The following is a 20,358-nucleotide window of genomic DNA, read 5'->3' on the forward strand; positions in this document are numbered from 1 at the left end:
ATCAAAAAATCTTTAGAAGAGCATCGAACCAAATTAAAAGCAAAATGTTTATAAAAAAAAACAACAACTATTTAGAAGGAAGAAAATAACAAACAGGAAGCCAGAAACTGATAAGCAAACATTGGATATTGTTTATAATGAAAGTGATGACATGGATTGGATGACAGCCTACTGGTTTCGAGGAATTACACAGAGAGCCTCAGGATGGCGATTATGTGTTAGTCCATTTTCATAACAAGAAAAACATTTTTTTATGTTGGCAGGATTATTGCTCCAAAGGATGAGAATGGTGATTTTGAAGTCACTTTGCTACTAAAAAGCTTGCAAATGGAAAATAAATTTGTAGAACCAATTGTAGAGGATATATTGTCTGTAAGCTTACAAGATATAAAACTTATTTTACCACCACCACCACCACCACCACCACCACCACCACCACCACTGAAAATGAAACTGAAAGGAACAAAGCAACAGGCATTTTATCATCAATTTGAAGTCCATTTTGATAATATTGATGTGCAATAGAACTTAAAAACTTCGAATTCAGAATTATATATGATTTGTTAATCAAGTAAATCGAAAAAATTGCAGGATTCTATCAGCGTTAGTAAGTGTCTAATTCTGCACCAGTGATGTCTGATAGTGCCCCATAGTGGGGCACAATAAGACACTATGCTACTGTAATATTAAATGTCTGTATCTAATAAAAATGTTGCATTACGATTCTGTGAGTCTGTCATGCTTTAAGTGAAAGTATAAATAATGTGGACCCCTAAAAATTTTTTGTATATTCCTATAAATTTAGCAGTTATCATTTTAAACATTTTTTTTGTCTGATTGTGCCCCCTCCACCCCTATGGTTTAATTTGACATTATTTTTATGTTTAATTCTATAAACTTCATGATGAATGGATCAAACTGTATTAAGTCCCAAAAAAAAGTCCATAATTTCTAGGGACTGAAATTTGAAAATATTTCATTTTACATATTATCCAATTTAGCATGTATAGAAATGAGATTCAGAACTCTTACTTCATAAATAGCTGTCATACTTTAGAAGTATTTTATTTTTCGTCTCTCCTATAATTCTTTTTTTTTTTTGGACATAATATGGTTTGCGATGATGCTCCTCAAATACTGTGGCCAATACACCAATATAAATTAAAAGATACGTAGTACCTTCAAGAAAGTAACAAGGTTGTGCATCAAATATGATTATTTATAAATATTAATGATATTCATATAATATGAGGCTAATGTGTGTTTTTTTCAAACAAAGTAAATTTGACATACAGATGCTGGGTTGAAAGAAAACAAAGCAATAAAAAAGTTACCTAACAATCTTTAAGTTTAGTGTGGCATTAAGTAATAGAGCACTGCTAAAGTCACATTAAAAAACTGTTTATCACTCAGACATTTCACTCTGAATTTTGAGTGAGCCACTGTTCACTATACTCACTTATGCAGCTTTCACAAGGGAACAAATCAATATAGAAGTCCAATTAATTCGAAAGTCTACAAACGCATTCTTTGTTGGCCTAAATATCCATAAAAAAACAATATTATCTCACATTACATCTGTAACAGAATTTGTATGCCTCGAAAATTTTTCTGAAATATCCATACTATAAAATCTGGATCAAGTCACAGTGGTATAACTCTGCAATGCTTGGGAAAAGTGGCATAAGACAGTTTCCACAAAAATTTTGTATTTATTTATTGACAACTTACGGAACATCTGCTCACTTGGGATAAGAGAGACAAGTATTTATCCCATTGGAATAATTCATACAGAATAAAATCAAATCGACATAAACCAGTGTGAGGACAGTTTTCTTCCTTCTCCTGTAAAATTAATATTTTTTCCCGAGCACTACAGAACTGTTCCATCAAAAATGGAGCAAATGCCATTTCAGCATTATGACCTGCCTTGGCATGCATAAGCGTCCCCTATGTGGTGAAGAAGGGATATGTTCGATGGAGTTGGCCGACAATCCCCCCAGCTAAAGCAATGGCTTTAATGCCAAGAATTCAGCATTAGTTAACAATAACAACATAACCTCTTCATCCAATGATACCTATCTGCAATATACGTATATAAAACAAAATAATTCACCATCTGTACAAATGACCAAACAAATAATGTCTAATTTACTGTACTTAAACAATTTCAGCAAACATGTATCAGATGACAAAACACTGTAATTAATTTTGAATCCAAGGTGGTAGGTTATTTGTTTCTTACTAATGAAATAACTTCTTGGGGAATCAAAACCAAATATGTAAGTTACAATACTACTTATTAACAGTGAACATTCTTTCAACTCTACATTAGTACCTATAGGACTATTAAGGATTAAAGAACCACTAATATGTTGTTGCAATTCAGCATGAGAATTTCGTCTTTGAAATATGCTGACAATTTACATTTATTATTATACTAATTGTAAATGCTATCTGCAATTATTACGTGTCTCAAGTATAAATGGCTAACAATCAAATAAATTATGAAAAATGTTCAATAAATAGAGGATTCAATATAACTTAGTAAAACTTTAATAAAACGAGAAGTAATTAGATTAATATGGTTTCGAAAATATTCAGAAATGAAAAAGAATCAAATTCAGAAATGACAGGGAAAAATAAGTCCTCTTAGCTGGACTACAAAAACCGGATATAGCAGCAGTTGTCAGTAACAATACATCACAAAGATTTCAACCGTGAACAATTTAGGGCCATGATCATCAAGAAACAAGCATAACCAGACAATATGGCAGACTTCTCTTTAATAAATTACCCGGGATTATTAAAAACTTAAATGTAGATGTTAAATTCAAGAAAGATTTAAAGACATTTCTTATGGATGGTTGTTTTTATTCAGTACAAGAATATCTTCAATGTCACTTTTTACATTTAGTAAATGTTGTTAAGTTTGTATGTATATATTTATTAATAGTAGGTAATGAAGGTTCCATAGATAATGTAAATGTGAGTATACATTAACTATTAGTTTTAGAATTATTATGTGAATTTCTGATAATTTGTTTCGCCTTAATTTATACAGGTGACATTTTCCTTTGCTTCTATATAAATTTAGTTGTGTATTTAATAGTATTGTATTAGTTACAGTGTCCAATCATTTGTCAATTTTATGCACCATGTTATTATATATATTTATTTATTGGTTTGCTAATGTGTACTACTTTTAGAAACTAATTCTAGCTTTAATTTCTTTTGACGTGTCCAAAATCATTCTGTATGATTCATAGGACGAAATATATATAAAAAAACACTCTCCCCTTCCCTCCCTCTACTCTCTCACATATAATGTGACTCTGACTGATTTGTTTCGCCATGTAAAAAGTGAACAGTGAATTTATATATAATATTTCAAGCAATAAATAATATTATCATATGCATAATATGACGCAATATAGTTTATTAATGAATTATGAAAATTACGTGTCAGTTTTTGGTAGCCTGAATAAGAAAGGAATAAATTTTTTATACAAGGCACTTAAAATTTAGTGTTTCAACCCATACTGATGTCTGAAATAAATTATATGTGGATAAGCAGGCAGAGAATGAGGTTAATCTTCAGCAGGCAACACAAGAATTATTACATTAACCCTTAAGCAGTCACGCTTAATCACCCCCATCCACTTAAACCATTATTATTTCGAGTATGCGAATTCCGATTTCAAAAATGTTTACGGTTATTGTTGCCTTACCAATTCCAATAAAGGTACTGAAAGTTTCAGAAGTACAGGCTTACTAAATATATAATTGAATCGCACTTTTTAGAAAGGAACTAAGTCAAAATACAAAGACATGATGAACGCTGTCAGCATAATATTATAAACCTGCCCCTCTCCCAATTACCAGTTCAAAGAAGTCTTCTATATGAGGCAATTACAGGTTAATATATTTTGCATTCATGATCTTAAATCCAACCAATGTGTGCTGTACATGTATTATGAAGGACAGGCTCGAAAGGGAGCCAGTGATGTTTGTTCGTTTTTTAAATATTATTTTGACGAAAACATACACGTTCTCAGAAAGCTGCCCAGGCCAAAACAAAAATCATACAAGAGTTAGGTTTTGTCTTGGTCTGGCAGCTTCTGGAAGATTCAAAACTATAAAAAATTATTTTCCTGACCGAGGCCATTCCTTTCTCCCGTGTGATAGGGATTTTGGGGTTTTCAGAAAAACAATAACAGGGGCCGATAGGGTGTATACAATAAAAGAATATATAGAAATAACCGTATAAAGTGGACTCTGAAAACTGATCAGTAACTTTGATATGTGATGGCCTAATTTTTCAAAAAGAATATCATATCAGAAGAAACTTCATAGAATCCTTGTGAGAGAAAGGTTCATTTCACACTCTCTGTATGAAAGAGTAGCTCAGATAGTCCTAGCATTGTAGAAGCTTGCCCATACATCAAGAGTTATGTAAGCAATAGGTTTCTCCTTGGGAAGGGGAATTTACGAGTTTGACACTGGAACTAACAAAGGCATATCCAGAAGGAAAAGTTCCCATCAATGCCCAAAAGATTGAAGACCTTAAGAAACTAATGAAGTACGTCAGTGATGAAAATGCTGAATCAATATTTTCATATTCTCCTACACAGATCCTGGTGCACCATGAATGAGACCCACTAGTCATTTCACATGTGTTAATATTTTTATGAAACATGTCCATTTTGAACTAATTTTTTTATTCATAATATTATTTTAAAATTTCTAACATGTCAATTTAATCAAAATACATGTATATCTGCGTTGAATAAACTTAGTTTATTTATTTTGTTCTTTCAAAAACAATTTCCGGTGAAGAGAGGAACTAAGTCTCAAATTTAGAAATTTATGTATACCATTGTAGCAGAAAATGTTCTTCAAAAGTCTGTTATCATTAAATTCAATCCCATGTTATCTTTATATAACGTAAGTCTTAAATGTTTTATTCTGCAATATGTACATGAAAAAATGTTTTTATGCTCTCCTGAAAAGTAGCAAATTTTGACTTAGTTCCTTTCTAAAAAGTGCGATTCAATTACGAGCTCCGTAATATCTGACTGGGGTGTTCACAATGCCCCGCGTGACTACTTAAGGGTTAACGTATTCTGCTTTTGAGACATATACATAACGTAGACCTACTGTGAAATATAGTCAAACACGAGAATGCAAGAAATTTGAAAGAACGATCAAGATTACTATATAACATTCAGCAAGCAGAGATTGTAAGATGGTTAAACTGGCGCAATTTTATAATGCTATGCGTAACTGGATTGTGAGATTCTTTCAGTCCCTTGTAACATGAACAGTACAGATTTCGGACATTCAAAAGAATAGCTATAAACTGTAAAAATGTAACACTAAGTGGCAATTGTTTTCCGAATGACGTACCAGGCTACCACCACTGAGAACACAAATCGAATCATGCATGTAGATACTGCCAATCTTTGCAGCAGCAGCAGCAGCGGCGGGATAAAGTGGAAGAAGAGAAATATTTACTTCAAAACAACAACATTAACAATAATTAATAATAACAGTAATAGTAATAATAATAATAACAATAATAATAATAATAATAATAATAATAATACGTAATACTCAATATTAAAATAATTACCATATAAATTTACAGGACATTTCTCTTCACTAGTGAAATGTTTAATTATAGAATAATGCACCTAAGATGATACAGCAGTGTTTCAGAAATTTGCAAGAGGCTGATTGTTTACAACTTTTCTCTGGTCTTACAACAGTAACAGCATTTCATACCCATTGGAAAGTTGTTAACAGAACTTAGGAAACATTGTTAATACATACTCTAGATATCACCTTTGTTTTTACTAAAATAAGGACAGGCTAAAAAATTTCTGAGCAATGTGTCCATGATTACTAAGACATGGCTGATACCATCACAACACTAACACACTATGCAGAATGATTGGTCTATCTGGAGAGTCAGAAAATATATCTTTAAAATATAATTTTTGTACATTCACAATTATTAATAAATAGTATTCGTAACAGTTTACAGGTAACACAATATTACCGGCACTAAGTGACAATTTTCTAGCTCTCCAGACAGAATTCTAGTTGTTCATCAACCAACACATTTAGTATATGAAACACAACGGGGGGAATGCTTGCAGAAGAAGCGCTACAATGCATCACTGTTTCATGTCCACACTACTTCACAACTCCTCACACGTACCAGGAAATAGATGTCAAAAATGGTTAACAAAAGATCTGCTACAACAAATTACATTATTACCGAAGTATTGTCCACAATTTGAAATCTGCACTGTGGCAAGTATCTAGGAAAACATTCATATCAATGCAACAATGGCACCAGGCATGTACATGTACTCACATTTCTAGTCACTCACATCCGACGATGACAACTCATATACAAAGCTTATTTACAAACCGTATGGACGGAGAGGCATAACGTAACATCCATCGTGATGCCTGAATGTATTTATCACCAATTGGAAATTATCACCAAGAAACGGCTCACTTGTGGTGGTTGTACTATTTTGCAGTAAGTTTCCATCCACAGATGATAAGTAACTCCGCATTTCGAGTGCTGCTGTCTGTTTCTTGTTGTTCAACTTTTTAATTAAGATGCCTCTATCTTTCATACTTTCACTTTGGGCTTAAGTTCTTCTGCAACACCGCCCCACTTAAGTCTGTAGGTCCGTGCACGCCATCTTATCGCTGGATCCCAGAGTGCATGAAGAAACAAGTATGGACTGCTCCATTCTCGAAAGAGCCACCCCATTACAAAATCGAATTTGTTAAATGGGAGGGAACCATTCTGTAAACGAAATTTGCATTAATTGTAAAGTGGAAGAGATCCTATATTAAGCATGTCAAAAATGTTACTTTCTGACACACAGTGGAAGACTCTTAAGTTCAGGCTTTGACATGATACTAAACAATAAGATATCATTTACCTACACCAATTTGGAGGGCGGTCAGAGCGTGGTGCCGACCACACCATCTCATTCTAGTGCCGAGGTCATGGAAAGCATGGGGCTATACTTCCATGGCCCCCCAAGTGCCTTCATGGCATGTTACGGGGATACCTTTACCTTTTTTACCTTTTACTTTATTATGTAGCATTACCTGTTAAACAGTCGGTTCAATTAAAAGATACAGCTGTAGATCGAAGAATCACTTGGCATTATTTACTTCTTAACACTCAATATCTTTACCTCAATGTTTCTCAAGATACAAACTAACATCAAGGTAACAATATTTTCAAGAAACTTCAATTATTGTAGAAATGACTGTGTTTTGAAATAAGCTTAGTTATTTTTTAAATGTTAACTGATTGAAAAAGTGTAGTTATTTGGAAATTACAGTTAATGCAGTAATTAATTTAGTCAGCGAAACTATAAAGAAGGAAATGGTCTGAGTAGGACTTGAGACTCAAAATATTTTAGCTCTGCAACCGCAAACCAAATTCTAGGTTTCACTTCTAAATAGATTGTCTAATTTTCTTTCGCTAGAGGTGATTTCAGTCTTTGAAACAATTAACATGATAACCTATGCTCTGCTCAGCTGCAATTTTGATATTATCTCGGATACTGTCCCAAACGCTATTAACATCTAACTCTTTCTCAGCTTTGTCGGAAGTTGCTAAAGCAGCAAACTTATTTGAAATTTCAACCTGATAACGTTGCTTAGTTTCCTCGTCCTTTAATTTCAAAATATTGAATAATATTGGAAATTAAACGCAGAATAAATATGGGAAATCCCTGTTATTATTCGGTTGAGAAGCTTTTGTCATCTAGTCTGCTGTCAAAAAATCTGAAAGTTAGAATTTATAGAACAGTTATATTACCGGTTGTTCTGTACGGCTGTGAAACGTGGACTCTCACTTTGAGAGAGGAACAGAGATTGAGGGTTTTTGAGAATAAGGTTCTCAGGAAAATATTTGGGGCTAAAAGGGATAACGTTACAGGAGAATGGAGAAAGTTACACAACGCAGACCTGCACGCATTGTATCCTTCACCTGACATAATTAGGAACATTAAATCCAGACGTTTGAGATGGGCAGGACACTTAGCACATATGGGCGAATCCAGAAATGCATATAGAGTGTTAGTTGGGAGGCCAGACGGGAAAAGACCTTTGGGGAGGCCGAGACGTAGATGGGAAGATATTAAAATGGATTTGAGGGAGGTGTGATATGATGATAGAGACTGGATTAATCTTGCTCAGGATAGGGACCGATGGCGGGCTTATGTGAGGGCGGCAATGAACCTCCGGGTTCCTTAAAAGCCATTAAGTAGTATTATTATTATTATTATTATTATTATTATTATTATTATTATTATTATTGTTATTACGTATTATATCCTGGAACTTAAAATATCAAGTTCCAGGACACGGTGCAATACCCAAAAATCTAATTCTGATCACAGTCACCATGAAGGCCTAAAAACTCGTATAGTGTCGCTATAGTCTGCATATTTTTTTATTTGTAGGTAAGAATGTAATAAACAATCAGGAAAAGTGACACAGACACGCCTTATAATATTTAAAAAAAAAAAAAACTGCGTTTGGTAGTGTAGACCACTAAGAATGAGAAACCAGAATTTGATTGATGTAAGCTTTTTGTTACTGACGATATAAGAGATAATATTATATTATGACTGCTGAAAAAACCAAACATTAACATATCCAATATGAAAGAGAAACTGAATTGTGAAAAGATAGCTGACCAAGAAATGTAAATGAACGAAATCATTTTTGAGTACAAAGTACCTTGCAGGAGTATTTCATGGTGGACTCCAGAATGTTCGAGACTTTTGGATAGCAGATGACCTTGAACTCAATATTAGAATGGTAATTTCTGAAAACCTATCCTCATTTCTGGTAAGACGTACCTGTTTTGACAAGAAGATCTCAATACAAGAATAGCAAAAGAAAGATAAGTTGGCTGCTGTGAGAGAAATATTTACAATTTTTGTGAAATGTAAGACACATTATTCCTTCAATAAAAATTTCACCATCCATGAACAACTACCAGCATTTTGAGGCCAGTTTGGATTTTCGCCAGTAGATACCATCAACGCTAAGCAAGAACACAAAAATCTTTTGTTTGAATGATGCGTAAATGTTTTACTATTCTAATATGAAAATTGTGGAGAGCAACCAGGATGGTCCTACCAAAAAAAAAAAGTCTGCAACTGTTGCAGATTTAAGACTTATCAGTACAGAACCAATTTATGGAAGTGAAAATATCATAATCAACAATTGGATCACTACTTTAATGTTATATAAAGAACTGTAGAAAAGAGAAGACTATCTTCCTTGGTTAGAAATACAAAATAATAAAATGAAAATAACTTAAATTTCACTTTTCTGAAAGATTGTCAGAAATATGGCAGCATATGTGGTTTCACAAAAAAATGAACTCTTGTTTCATACTAGTTTGTTGTTTAGTCAACTGTCCAAAGACAGGTCTGAACCTCACAAGTGATACCAAGAAGGTACCGCTCATGAGGCAACTATGCCAGGAGATAATACGGGTAGGGAGGCCAGTTCCTTTCCCCTTCCATCGCATACATCTCCTACTAGCTACATATTACACTAGTCAGACTTCAGATGCATATAAACAATTGTTCTTTCTCTGACACATATCGTCAAGTGAGGTGTACTAGGTATATTCATAAAATGGTGAAACAATAGTCCTCCTCTGAAGTTTACATGTATAATCAAATCAAAACAGATGTCACATAGTAACAGCAATCTGAAATATTACATTATACTAGCACCAAATTTCAAGTTAACATGCTACAAACAATGTTGCTGGATGAAAAAAGTAGCAGATGGAATTTTTTACCACATTATAAATATAGTGAAGTGGTCCTGTAGTGTATTGGATAGAGTTGATGGTTCGGGAATACTTCTTCACTTCCCCCCCCCCCCATTTTATTTTCCTTATTTTCATTTTCTTTTCAACAGTATCAATAAATGACGAACTTAACCTAACAGAATTTTTTGTAATAAAAGGACAGAGGAATTGCAAGTTTTGGAAAAAAACATTTTCTTTTTAATATATGAAATGAAAATACAGTAATATATTATAGAGGTTAAAGAATAAAGTGACATCACTAAACAAAGACATTTAAATTTTTAATCTTATTAATAAAATTTGTATTGTATTTTATTTTATCTCTATTTTACAATGGTAACATTCCAGGTTTTTATTTCACATGTATAGTGCGTTCGCAGCTCGGCTGGACTGTTCTGTGGCATTATACAGGGCTACTACAAAGGCTTTACCCGATTCCATAGCCTTGTATTATGAAAAGTATGAGACATACATTATTGAAAGTTATACCAATAAAAAGAGAAACTCATCAAGTTTTTGGTCCATCAACTGCTACAAGTGCTCGATGGACCTCCTCGCGTCACGCGACAAACATCTACTCGGTAGTCTAACTCCTGCCACACCCGCTGGAGTATATCACGATCAACTCTAGCCACTGCCGCACGGATCCGGTTATTAAGTTCTTCAAGATTAACTGGCAAAGGAGGTACGTACACTTGATCTTTGACAAACTCCCACAGAAAAAAATCACAGGGAGTCAGATCTGGCGACCGAGGAGGCCAACAGAGAACACACCGATCGTTGTTAGAAGCCCGTTGATGTGGTTGATGCCTCAGTTACATGAAGATAAACCAGGGTTTTTATTTCAACAAGATGGGGCTCCACCACATTTCCATCTGGAAGTGCGTGAGTATCTTAATGAGCATCTACCACAACGTTGGTATGGACGGGCTTCTAACAACGATCGGTGTGTTCTCCGTTGGCCTCCTCGGTCGCCAGATCTGACTCCCTGTGATTTTTTTCTATGGGGGTTTGTCAAAGATCAAGTGTATGTACCTCCTTTGCCAGTTAATCTTGAAGAACTTAATAACCGGATCCGTGCGGCAGTGGCTAGAGTTGATCGTGATATGCTCCAGCGGGTGTGGTAGGAGTTAAGACTACCGAGTGGATGTTTGTCGCGTGGCGCGAGGAGGTCACATCGAGCACTTGTAGCAGCTGATGGACCAAAAACTTGATGAGTTTCTCTTTTTATTGATATAACTTTCAATAATGTATGTCTCATACTTTTCATAATACAAGGCTATGGAATCGGATAAAGCCTTTGTAGTAGCCCTGTATAACACAACAATAAGAATTTATTACAGTTCAGAAATCTGTCTGATACAGACTTGATTGCATGCTTGTTAGTTTTTACACTACTTGCATGAATAGTAGAAGTGTCTATAAAATTTCTCGTCAATTGACGATCTTTGCCGCGGAACAGTCCGGCCGAGCTACGAACGCACTGTATTACTTTCTACATTTTGTGGAATAATACATATCATGAAAATATACAAAACCTAAATTCTGTACACAAACAAAACATCTTATGATTAAGTCACAAAATCAGGATACCTTGCAAAGTGAGGACAGTAAATGAATGGTGAACATTTCTATACAATTTACGGGAGAAATATAAAGACGCAATAAAAGTAAATAGGATCACAATAAAAGCAATACATTGCTGTAAGTGAATACAATAACACAGAAAAAAAATTATACACTTTAGAATCGATGCATAAGTTAAATAGATCGAATCAGAAGGGACCCAACTGATCTGCTGTGTCGTTGAAATTTTCATTACAAATTCCATCCTCTCTGGTTGCTTTCTTGTTTTTCGTCTTGATGATCTTTGCTCTTACTTCCGCTATGCTTTATCAGCATGTCGCATGATAATGGCTCTTTGATTTGGCATGCAGTGGTTGAGGAGAAGAGTGTAGTGTTTTACCCAAGATTCCATTACGATCTTCATAGCAGTGCTGATTGACTTCCTTATATCGACATGAAATGGATCTGTTAACTCCTCTTGAGCTTGGACTTTTCCTTTTTTTTTTTTTTTTTTCTATGAAATTTTTTCCTTAGTCTTTAGCAGATTTTTTAGGCAGAAATTTAGATTTGCCTTGCACATGTCTGTTCGCGCTCTGTGCAGTTTGATCATTCCTTTTCTCTGTTAGTAACACACAGCATCAAACCAAGGTTTGGTTACCCTTTGCCTCTGGGGGATGAGTGATGATTTATACTTACTTACTTACAAATGGCTTTTAAGGAACCCGAAGGTTCACTGCAGCCCTCACATAAGCCCGGCATCGGTCCCTATCCTGTGCAAGATTAATCCAGTCTCTATCATCATATCCCACCTCCCTCAAATCCATTTTAATATTATCCTCCCATCTACGTCTCGGCCTCCCCAAAGGTCTTTTTCCCTCCGGTCTTCCAACTAACACTCTATATGCATTTCTGGATTCGCCCATACGTGCTACATGCCCTGCCCATCTCAAACGTCTGGATTTAATGTTCCTAATTATATCAGGTGAAGAATACAATGCGTGCAGTTCTGCGTTGTGTAACTTTCTCCATTCTCCTGTAACTTCATCCCGCTTAGCCCCAAATATTTTCCTAAGCACCTTATTCTCAAACACCCTTAACTTATGTTCCTCTCTCAGAGTGAGAGTCCAACACGCATTTCCCATATTTATTCTGCGTTTAATTTCCTCCCGAGTGTCATTTATATTTGTTACTGTTGCTCCAAGATATTTTAATTTTTCCACCCCTTCGAAGGATAAATCTCTAATTTTTATATTTCCATTTGGTACAATATTCTGGTCACGAGACATACAGCTTTCTATTATTTTCAGACCTGGATCTAGTTGGCCTTTTTCAAGTAGGACTGAAGCTTTGTCAATTGCGTGTTTTTCAGTCTCTATTTGTGTTCCCACCAGCTTTCTTGAGACTGTGGGGTATAGTGGGCGCCAGGGATTTCAGCAGATGTATTTTCTTAATCTGAACTCAAGAGTGAGTTACTCACCGCTGCAACATCAGTTGTTACCTCTGTCGCAGCTGGAACGGGTAGGACATAAGAGTAAACATGCAGGTCCGAGTATTCTAGTGGACTGTGGACAGTCACCTCCAAAAACTAAGCAAATATTACAGTAATAATTATGTGTGCATGTATATGAAATGGACCCAGTTCCCGGCACACCGTTTTCGAGATAATTTCAGTCGCTGCTGCATAATCTTTTCTTCGTTACTATAAAGCAAAAAGACAATTTACGTAATAAAAATCTATTGTATAACAGATTAACTGACTAATCACCTTAAATCTGATGGAGAAAATGCATTCCTATAGCGTTGTATTTCGTAGATAATTTTCTGCGAGATTTTATAATAAACACTGACTAAAGCAGCTGTGGATATCATGTTGATGTTCAACGAACTTTATCTACTAGAGAAGAAAAACTACTGAAGTTTTTCTTCGTGATTTCAATTATGTTACTTATAGCTACATGGCGCAATATTTCATCAGTGCTGTGTCTAGTGAAGCTCAAATCTACAAAGCTTGGTAATTTTACTTTAAGAGATTTTAAGTGAACACTAAAGGGAAATTAAACGAACATTAGTTAAATTAGAACTTGTAGTCCTTAGCATCCCTCATTTATTTATTCAGAACCTGTTAGAATGTATTGTTCTAAATGGTTCTGGAAACTGACTCTTCTAAATAAAACAAACAATGAAAATAGAGACATAATTGAAAATTAAACCTAGGACTCACGTTACGGAATGCGCGCTGGTTCGATTCCTCATGGGGGAAGAAATTTTCTCATGAAATTTCGGCCAGTGTATGGGACCGGTGCCCACCCAGCATCGTGATGGACTTGGGGAGCTACGATAGGTAGCGAAATCTGGTTGCAAATACCAGCTATAACGGCTGGGGGGATTATCGTGCTAACCACACGATACCTCCATTCTGGTTGGATGATCGTCCACCTCTGTTTCGGCATGTGGGTGTGAGGCCAGCAGCCGGCTGGTCGGCCTAAGCCCTTCACAGGCTGTAGCGCCACGGATTATTATTATTATTGAAAATTAAAATTAAAATACCGACTACAATATAAGACAAAACCATCAACCCATGATTACTAATCCAGCACCTTATCCAGTACACTACAGACTCACTTCAAGCTTACAGCATACAAAGAAATTCAGAAGCTAAAATCTCTGAAAATACTGTCCAGGTGACAAGATTTTTGGATGGGTATTGTACTCCACCCAAGTGGCCTAATAAAAGTTCAACACAATTGGCATCCAGAATGTCAACTCCCCTTGTTAGTCATTCAAACACATAAGTTAGTATCAGATGAATACTTGAAGGTAACCGAGTTATAAACAGCAATGAGATGTTAAACTCGACAAATTTACATCAATGGTTACCAGACATAAAGTCCAGGATTATAATGTCCATACATCAAAATGTCTATGGAATAATGTCCACGTTGTAAATGTCCATGTTAAATCACCCAGTCAAAATGTCCACAGTTCTATAACGTCCACTTCACTCTGATGTCCAGAGTCAAAATGTCCATAGTAGTATAATGTCCACTAGGTGGGTGGGTGGGTGGGTGGGTGGGTGGGTGGGTAGATAGATAGATAGATATAGAGGTAGGTAGGTGGGTGGGTGGGTGGGTGGGTAGGTGGATAGATAGACAGACAGACAGACAGACAGACAGACAGACAGATAGACAGATAGACAGATAGACAGATAGACAGATAGATAGATAGATAGATAGATAGATAGATAGATAGATAGATAGCTACTTTATTGTTTGGACATAAGTACTTTATGCATAGCAACGTGAATATAAATAAAATCATACAAAATTATTTGCCAAGTTAAAATATCCGTTAATGCTATACAAACTGTGTTCATACAATTTTCTTTTAATTAACAATTTGAATGAATCATAATTTAAATTTTTAGTCGAATTAGGTAAGCTATTATAAAACTTCAGAGACATATAATAAAAACTGTTTTGTGTAGTCTTGTATCTGTATAAATCAAGTCTTATATCTTTACAACTTCTCGTATGGTGTTCGTGAAAATGCAAGTTCAAAGGGAAATTATCTATATTCATTTTGGTATATAACAAACACTGCAATACATATAGCGATGGAAGAGTGAGAATTTTACAGGTTTACAATGTTCTTTTGGTCCAACACCACAAATAATTCTCACTGCTTTCTTCTGTAATTTAAAAATATTAAAAGATGAACTATGAGCAATATAATGTACACTATATCCATTGTTCATGGTAGATATAGTAACTTATGCAAAAATTTTCAAGTACAAAACTAATCAGAACTGAAATTTTTAAAGATGGAACAAAATCCTCAGTTATTGCCATCACAGAAGGGTAAGCCACAGCCACTCCTTTCTTTTCGTGGCCAACTGTACCAACATCATGACTTTAATAGAGATAAAGGTAAAGGTAAAGGTAAAGGTATCCCCGTAACATGCCATGAAGGCACTTGGGGGGCATGGAGGTAGAGCCCCATGCTTTCCATGACCTCGGCACTAGAATGAGGTGGTGTGGTCGGCACCATGCTCTGACCGCCTTTTACCCCCGGGAAAGACCCGGTACTCAATTTTATAGAAGGCTGAGTGAACCTTGGGGCCGTTCTGAAAGTTTGGCAACGAGAAAAAATCCTGTCACCACGTGGGATCGAACTCCGGACCTTCCAGTCCGTAGCCAGCTGCTCTACCAACTGAGCTACCCGGCCGCCCGACTTTAATAGAGATAGGACAAAAATATATTGGCGATGCAGGGAAAGAAAAATTTGTAATGCTGCAATGACAACTAACAGCAACCTGGATAACATTCGGGTTTTGTGGGATGGCACAGATAAGCATTTACATAGTGCTGATGAAGCAGGTATAGAAGTAAAGCGCATCATGAACTGTGTTAAGGCAAGAGAAAGAGCGATGCCAAATGAAACTCCATCAACTGTTTTGGCAGCAACTCTTGGCTCTCCTGTGGAGGAGGTAACACTAAAGATGCCTGAGCGCAGAAGTTTGAAAAGAACGGTAAACCGTATACAAACCCATGAGCAACCTCCCAATTCAACAACAATGACTTACAATAGTCGTAACAGCTCCTACTAACCGTATGACAAGAGGTCAACAGTTTCTATTGTTTGACTCAGGCCAGGATGACGAAAATAGAGTTTTAATATTTTCTTGTGATGATTCCTTAAGGGTTCTGTCTCAGTGTAATGGGACTTTCAAGTGTGCATCCAATAGTTTGCGCAATTGTTCACAGTGCAAGGGAGATATCTCGAGTATGTTTTTCCTCTTGTTTTCTGTTTGACAACTCGACTTGCGGAAGATACTTATTCCAGAGTTCATGAGAAAATAAAGAATCGATGTAGTTATCTAGCAATACCAATTCGTTCCCAACGACTTACAGTAATGATGGACTTCGAACTGGCAAATATGAACGCAGTCAGAAGATCGTTTCCAGGAGCCATTGTGAAGGGGTGCTTGTTTCACTTCAACTAAATGATCTGGATGCATGTTAATGATTTTAGTCTTAGAAGTTATTATGATGAGGTTAACAACCCTGTTTGCAAAGATGTCACCACATTAACGGCACTCCCTTTCATCTCACTCGATGATATACAAGAAGTCTTTGCAGAGGTGAGTGAACAAATGGATGAGTGTACACATTTAGAGGTAAATTACATCAGAGGTACGGACAAGAGACGAAGACTTGTACCACCTCGCTTTTGTGGAGATATTTGGAACATCTATCTCCCAAGCCTGGAAGGCATGCAACGCACAAACAATGTGGTAGAAGGCTGGAACAATCATCTTCAATGTGTGTTGGCTGTATATCATTCATCCATTTGGCGAATTATACAGTGCCTAAAGCATAAAGAAAATGAAATTGGGACACAAATATTGCAAGCAAGAGGGAGGCATACATAAATTAAAGAGCTGGTGAATAAAACATATTTGACGAATCAAAGACAAATTCTCCAGATTGTGAGAAACTACAACAGGTACAAAGAAAATGAAGAAATTCTCATATATCTTAAAAGTATTGGTTACCATCTTAAAAGTGGGGCTCCGGTTCCCGATGATTAATAACCTATTTGTACGAGTTATGGAATAAAATTTATTGTGTTCTATTCAAGCAGAATTTTCCTTTGAACTTGGACATTATTGATGTTCGACACTATGGACATTTTGACCTTACAGACGTTTTATCATATGGGCTTTCTGTCGTATGGACATTTGGTACATGGACATTTTCACCTTATGGACATTTTGACCTTATGGATGTTCTGTAGTATGGACTATATACGGTGGAAGCTCACCAATGCATTGTATTACTTTCTGAGTAACAGTATGTGACGTACCTCATGGTGTGAATGAGCAAATCAGAAGTGATTTTTTTGTACTTGGCTATTCAACGACGCTGTATCAAGTACTGGGTTATTTTGCGTCAATGGAATTGGTGATAGCGACATGGTATTTGGCGAGATGAGGCCGAGAATTCGTCGTAGATTTGGTTACCTGACATTTGCCTTATGGTTGGAGAAAACCTCAGAAAAAACCCAACCAGGCGATCAGTCCAAGCGGGAATTGAACCCATACCTAAAGGCAACTCCGGATCAGCAGGCAAATTTACTACCACCTGAGCTATGCTGGTGGCTCGAAATGTCTTATTCCCAAGCTATATATGATGTACAGTATTGGGTGTCTTTACACTGAAAAGTGATAGAAGATAATATTTGAAACAAAACATGTCTAATATATTTCTATCCCTTGTGTATTCAGAAAATAGAAAGTTTTAAAACAATCCAATTCTCATTTTGAGCATTGGTCACCAAGGTCTCCAGATTTCACTCCTGTCGATTTTTGTCTATGAAGGTGGATAAAATGCAAAGTGTATAAAAACAAAGTAAACACAAAGGACGAATTGGTTGCTCGTATTATGAATAGTGCTGCCCTCACAAAAGAACAAGAGAAACTCAGAAGAACAATAATTACTGTCGTCAACAGCACTGAAGAGTGCGCTGAACTGTTAAAATGTACTGATACCACGTAAATAAGCAATAAATGTAATCATTAAGTCATTCCTAATGTCTATAATGTAGTTTTTCCTATATGAATATGAAAGCAAATAGCTACAATTTTTACATTTTTAGGTGTGTGTGTCATGCTCACAGACTCTCCAATGTCTGTTGTGTTCAAGTGATACCTTTGCTATTTTCAATTATATGAGTTATTTCGCAACCAGTATTAACTACAAAGTTACCTAGAGTTGGTGGAATTGTTATGGTGAGAAAATATTTTAGAAATATGTGATGGAAGTTCACTATGGATTGTTTTACATTTCCCTTACAGTTGAGAAAAACCCTTTCAGCCCAAGTGGAACTCGAATCTACACCTGGACATAGCCTAGGATCAGGAGACCAGTTCCTTACTCTGAGTTATGCTCATGGCTGTCATTACGATCGTCTAAATCAAATAAAGGAAATTTTAAAACATTGATGTTTTGTTTCCTCAAATTAAATGCGAAAATAGACACCAAACATATTAACAATTTATGTTTCAAATACAATCTCCCAGAACACTTTGTAATAAAGCATTCAATTTTCTGACATTCTGTTTACTGATCGCCCATGTTACAGATGAATAGCGCAGTCTATAGTACAGGTTTACTCATTAACATATTAGTGCCAGCAATAAATACAGATCACATTATTAAATATTGTAATAATTAATTATATTACTCAAGTTCTAACTGTAACATAGACTTTATTGGTCTATCTACTCAAAGCTTAATCAATGCAATTAATAGAAAATACGATAGTTTATTAAATTGAAGGAAAATCTAACTGTTTACAGCATACATCGAAAGCTTCATTTCACTAGTTACTGTCAATATTGAGTTAAACTATACTTCTACCAATGGTAATAGTGTAATAGTAAAATTTAATCAAATTAATTAAAATCTACTGTCTACAAGACAAGTAAAGTGAAGTACTTCCGAAGAAAAAAATTTTATACCATTTTCCATACAATATATATTTAATACAGAAAGTTCTGAAAAATTATCTGCTAGACAAGACATTGTTACTGCACCTGAATAATAGAAAGCAAGATCCAGTCAAGAAGAAACCAGACGAGGATGTGCACCAAGTAGAACACGAGAGGATCCCAGTTGAAGAGGAATGAGACAGCCCATGATGCACATGCTCCTATTACCATACACTCGGACAAAGGCTCCAGGAGAATGGTATGAGGCACCATGGCTACCCGCAATTTCGCCCATCTACAAAAACAGGTGGCGAAGTTTCTCACTGATTAATTTTCTCACTTTATCAATATTAATTTATCCCCATACATTGCCCTCAGAATACCATCATCTTAACAAAATAAACCACAATGATTTTACTCTTAACCCTTAAGTAGTCAACACCTCCAGTAACATATACAGAGCTGTTAACTATAATCTTTTCGCTGTAAGAAAAATCCTACGTGACTGAACTGAGGCTTCATTGGCCACTGTTTGGCGCCATAGATTCTCAGTACGTGTTCCCACCTACTGTTGTACATTCTGTTTCATGTTAAGCATTTCCCGTTACTCATCAAGTAAACCTAACCTCACTGCTATGCATTCGTTTGCTTAGGAAACTTACTTTATAATTACTGTAATTATTTTAAACTTTGGTGTAAGGCCAATCGCTGCGGGACAAAGGAGTTATTCCTTCCAAATCAGAGTCGTCAGAACTATCGTCGGCAGGATTTATGACGAGACGGTCCACAACAGCGTCAGTTATCCCTTCCAGCTAGAACGTACGGTCTGATTAACTTGCTCTGAATGGATAACGTTGGATTCAACTCAACTTATGGGTATTATATACATTTAAGACTATTTGTTTTCCTCTGCTTTTGAGAGGGTTTCCACTCATGTTTAATAACCACACACACCGAGAATGCAGAAGCCATTCTACGTGAACAACGAGCTCAAGTGACGCCAGCTTGTTACAAGAACAGACTACCTCGGTGTTACGGTTGGTATTCATCCGCGTTCATAGTACATAACAAAATACAAAAGGAACTTTTCTTTTACATAGCGTTTTACATATGAGTGAAGTTATTTGTTTCATTGTATTTAACAACTAGATTTCAATTTTTTATTTTCAAATAATACAAGATTATAGTTTCCAAATACGGACTATATTTTCTTGCGTCATGTGAGTGTTTCGACTGGGAGCCTATCATGGGTGTGACAGCAACGTGCTTATGTTTACATTAGGATTTTTCTTACAGCGAAAACAGTATACATATTGAGCAAGCCCGTACTTCTGAAACTTTCAGTACCTTTCTTAGAATTGGTAAGGCAATAATAACTGTAAACATGTTTGAAATCAGAATCCGCATACTCGAGATA

General features: G+C 35.8%; 1 protein-coding gene across 4 annotated transcripts in view; it reads right to left on the reverse strand.

The window, feature by feature from the left end:
• The window catches only part of GlcT (ceramide glucosyltransferase), an 81,369-nt gene that overhangs the window by 24,827 nt on the left and 36,184 nt on the right, over positions 1-20,358 (reverse strand). For 2 of the 4 annotated variants that reach the window (XM_069836937.1, XM_069836939.1), the window contains exons 7-8: positions 19,047-19,236; positions 455-6,832 (exon numbers count right to left, since the gene is read on the reverse strand). In XM_069836937.1, the coding sequence (XP_069693038.1) occupies positions 6,653-6,832; positions 19,047-19,236 (370 nt within the window). In that variant the 3' untranslated portion in view covers positions 455-6,652. Of the gene's footprint in view, positions 1-454; positions 6,833-11,124; positions 13,149-19,046; positions 19,237-20,358 lie in introns of those variants that run through there. The other 2 variants (XM_069836940.1, XM_069836938.1) reach the window with 2 other exon arrangements.

Source organism: Periplaneta americana, chromosome 10, assembly GCF_040183065.1.
Source record: "Periplaneta americana isolate PAMFEO1 chromosome 10, P.americana_PAMFEO1_priV1, whole genome shotgun sequence".
NCBI lineage: Eukaryota > Metazoa > Arthropoda > Insecta > Blattodea > Blattidae > Periplaneta > Periplaneta americana.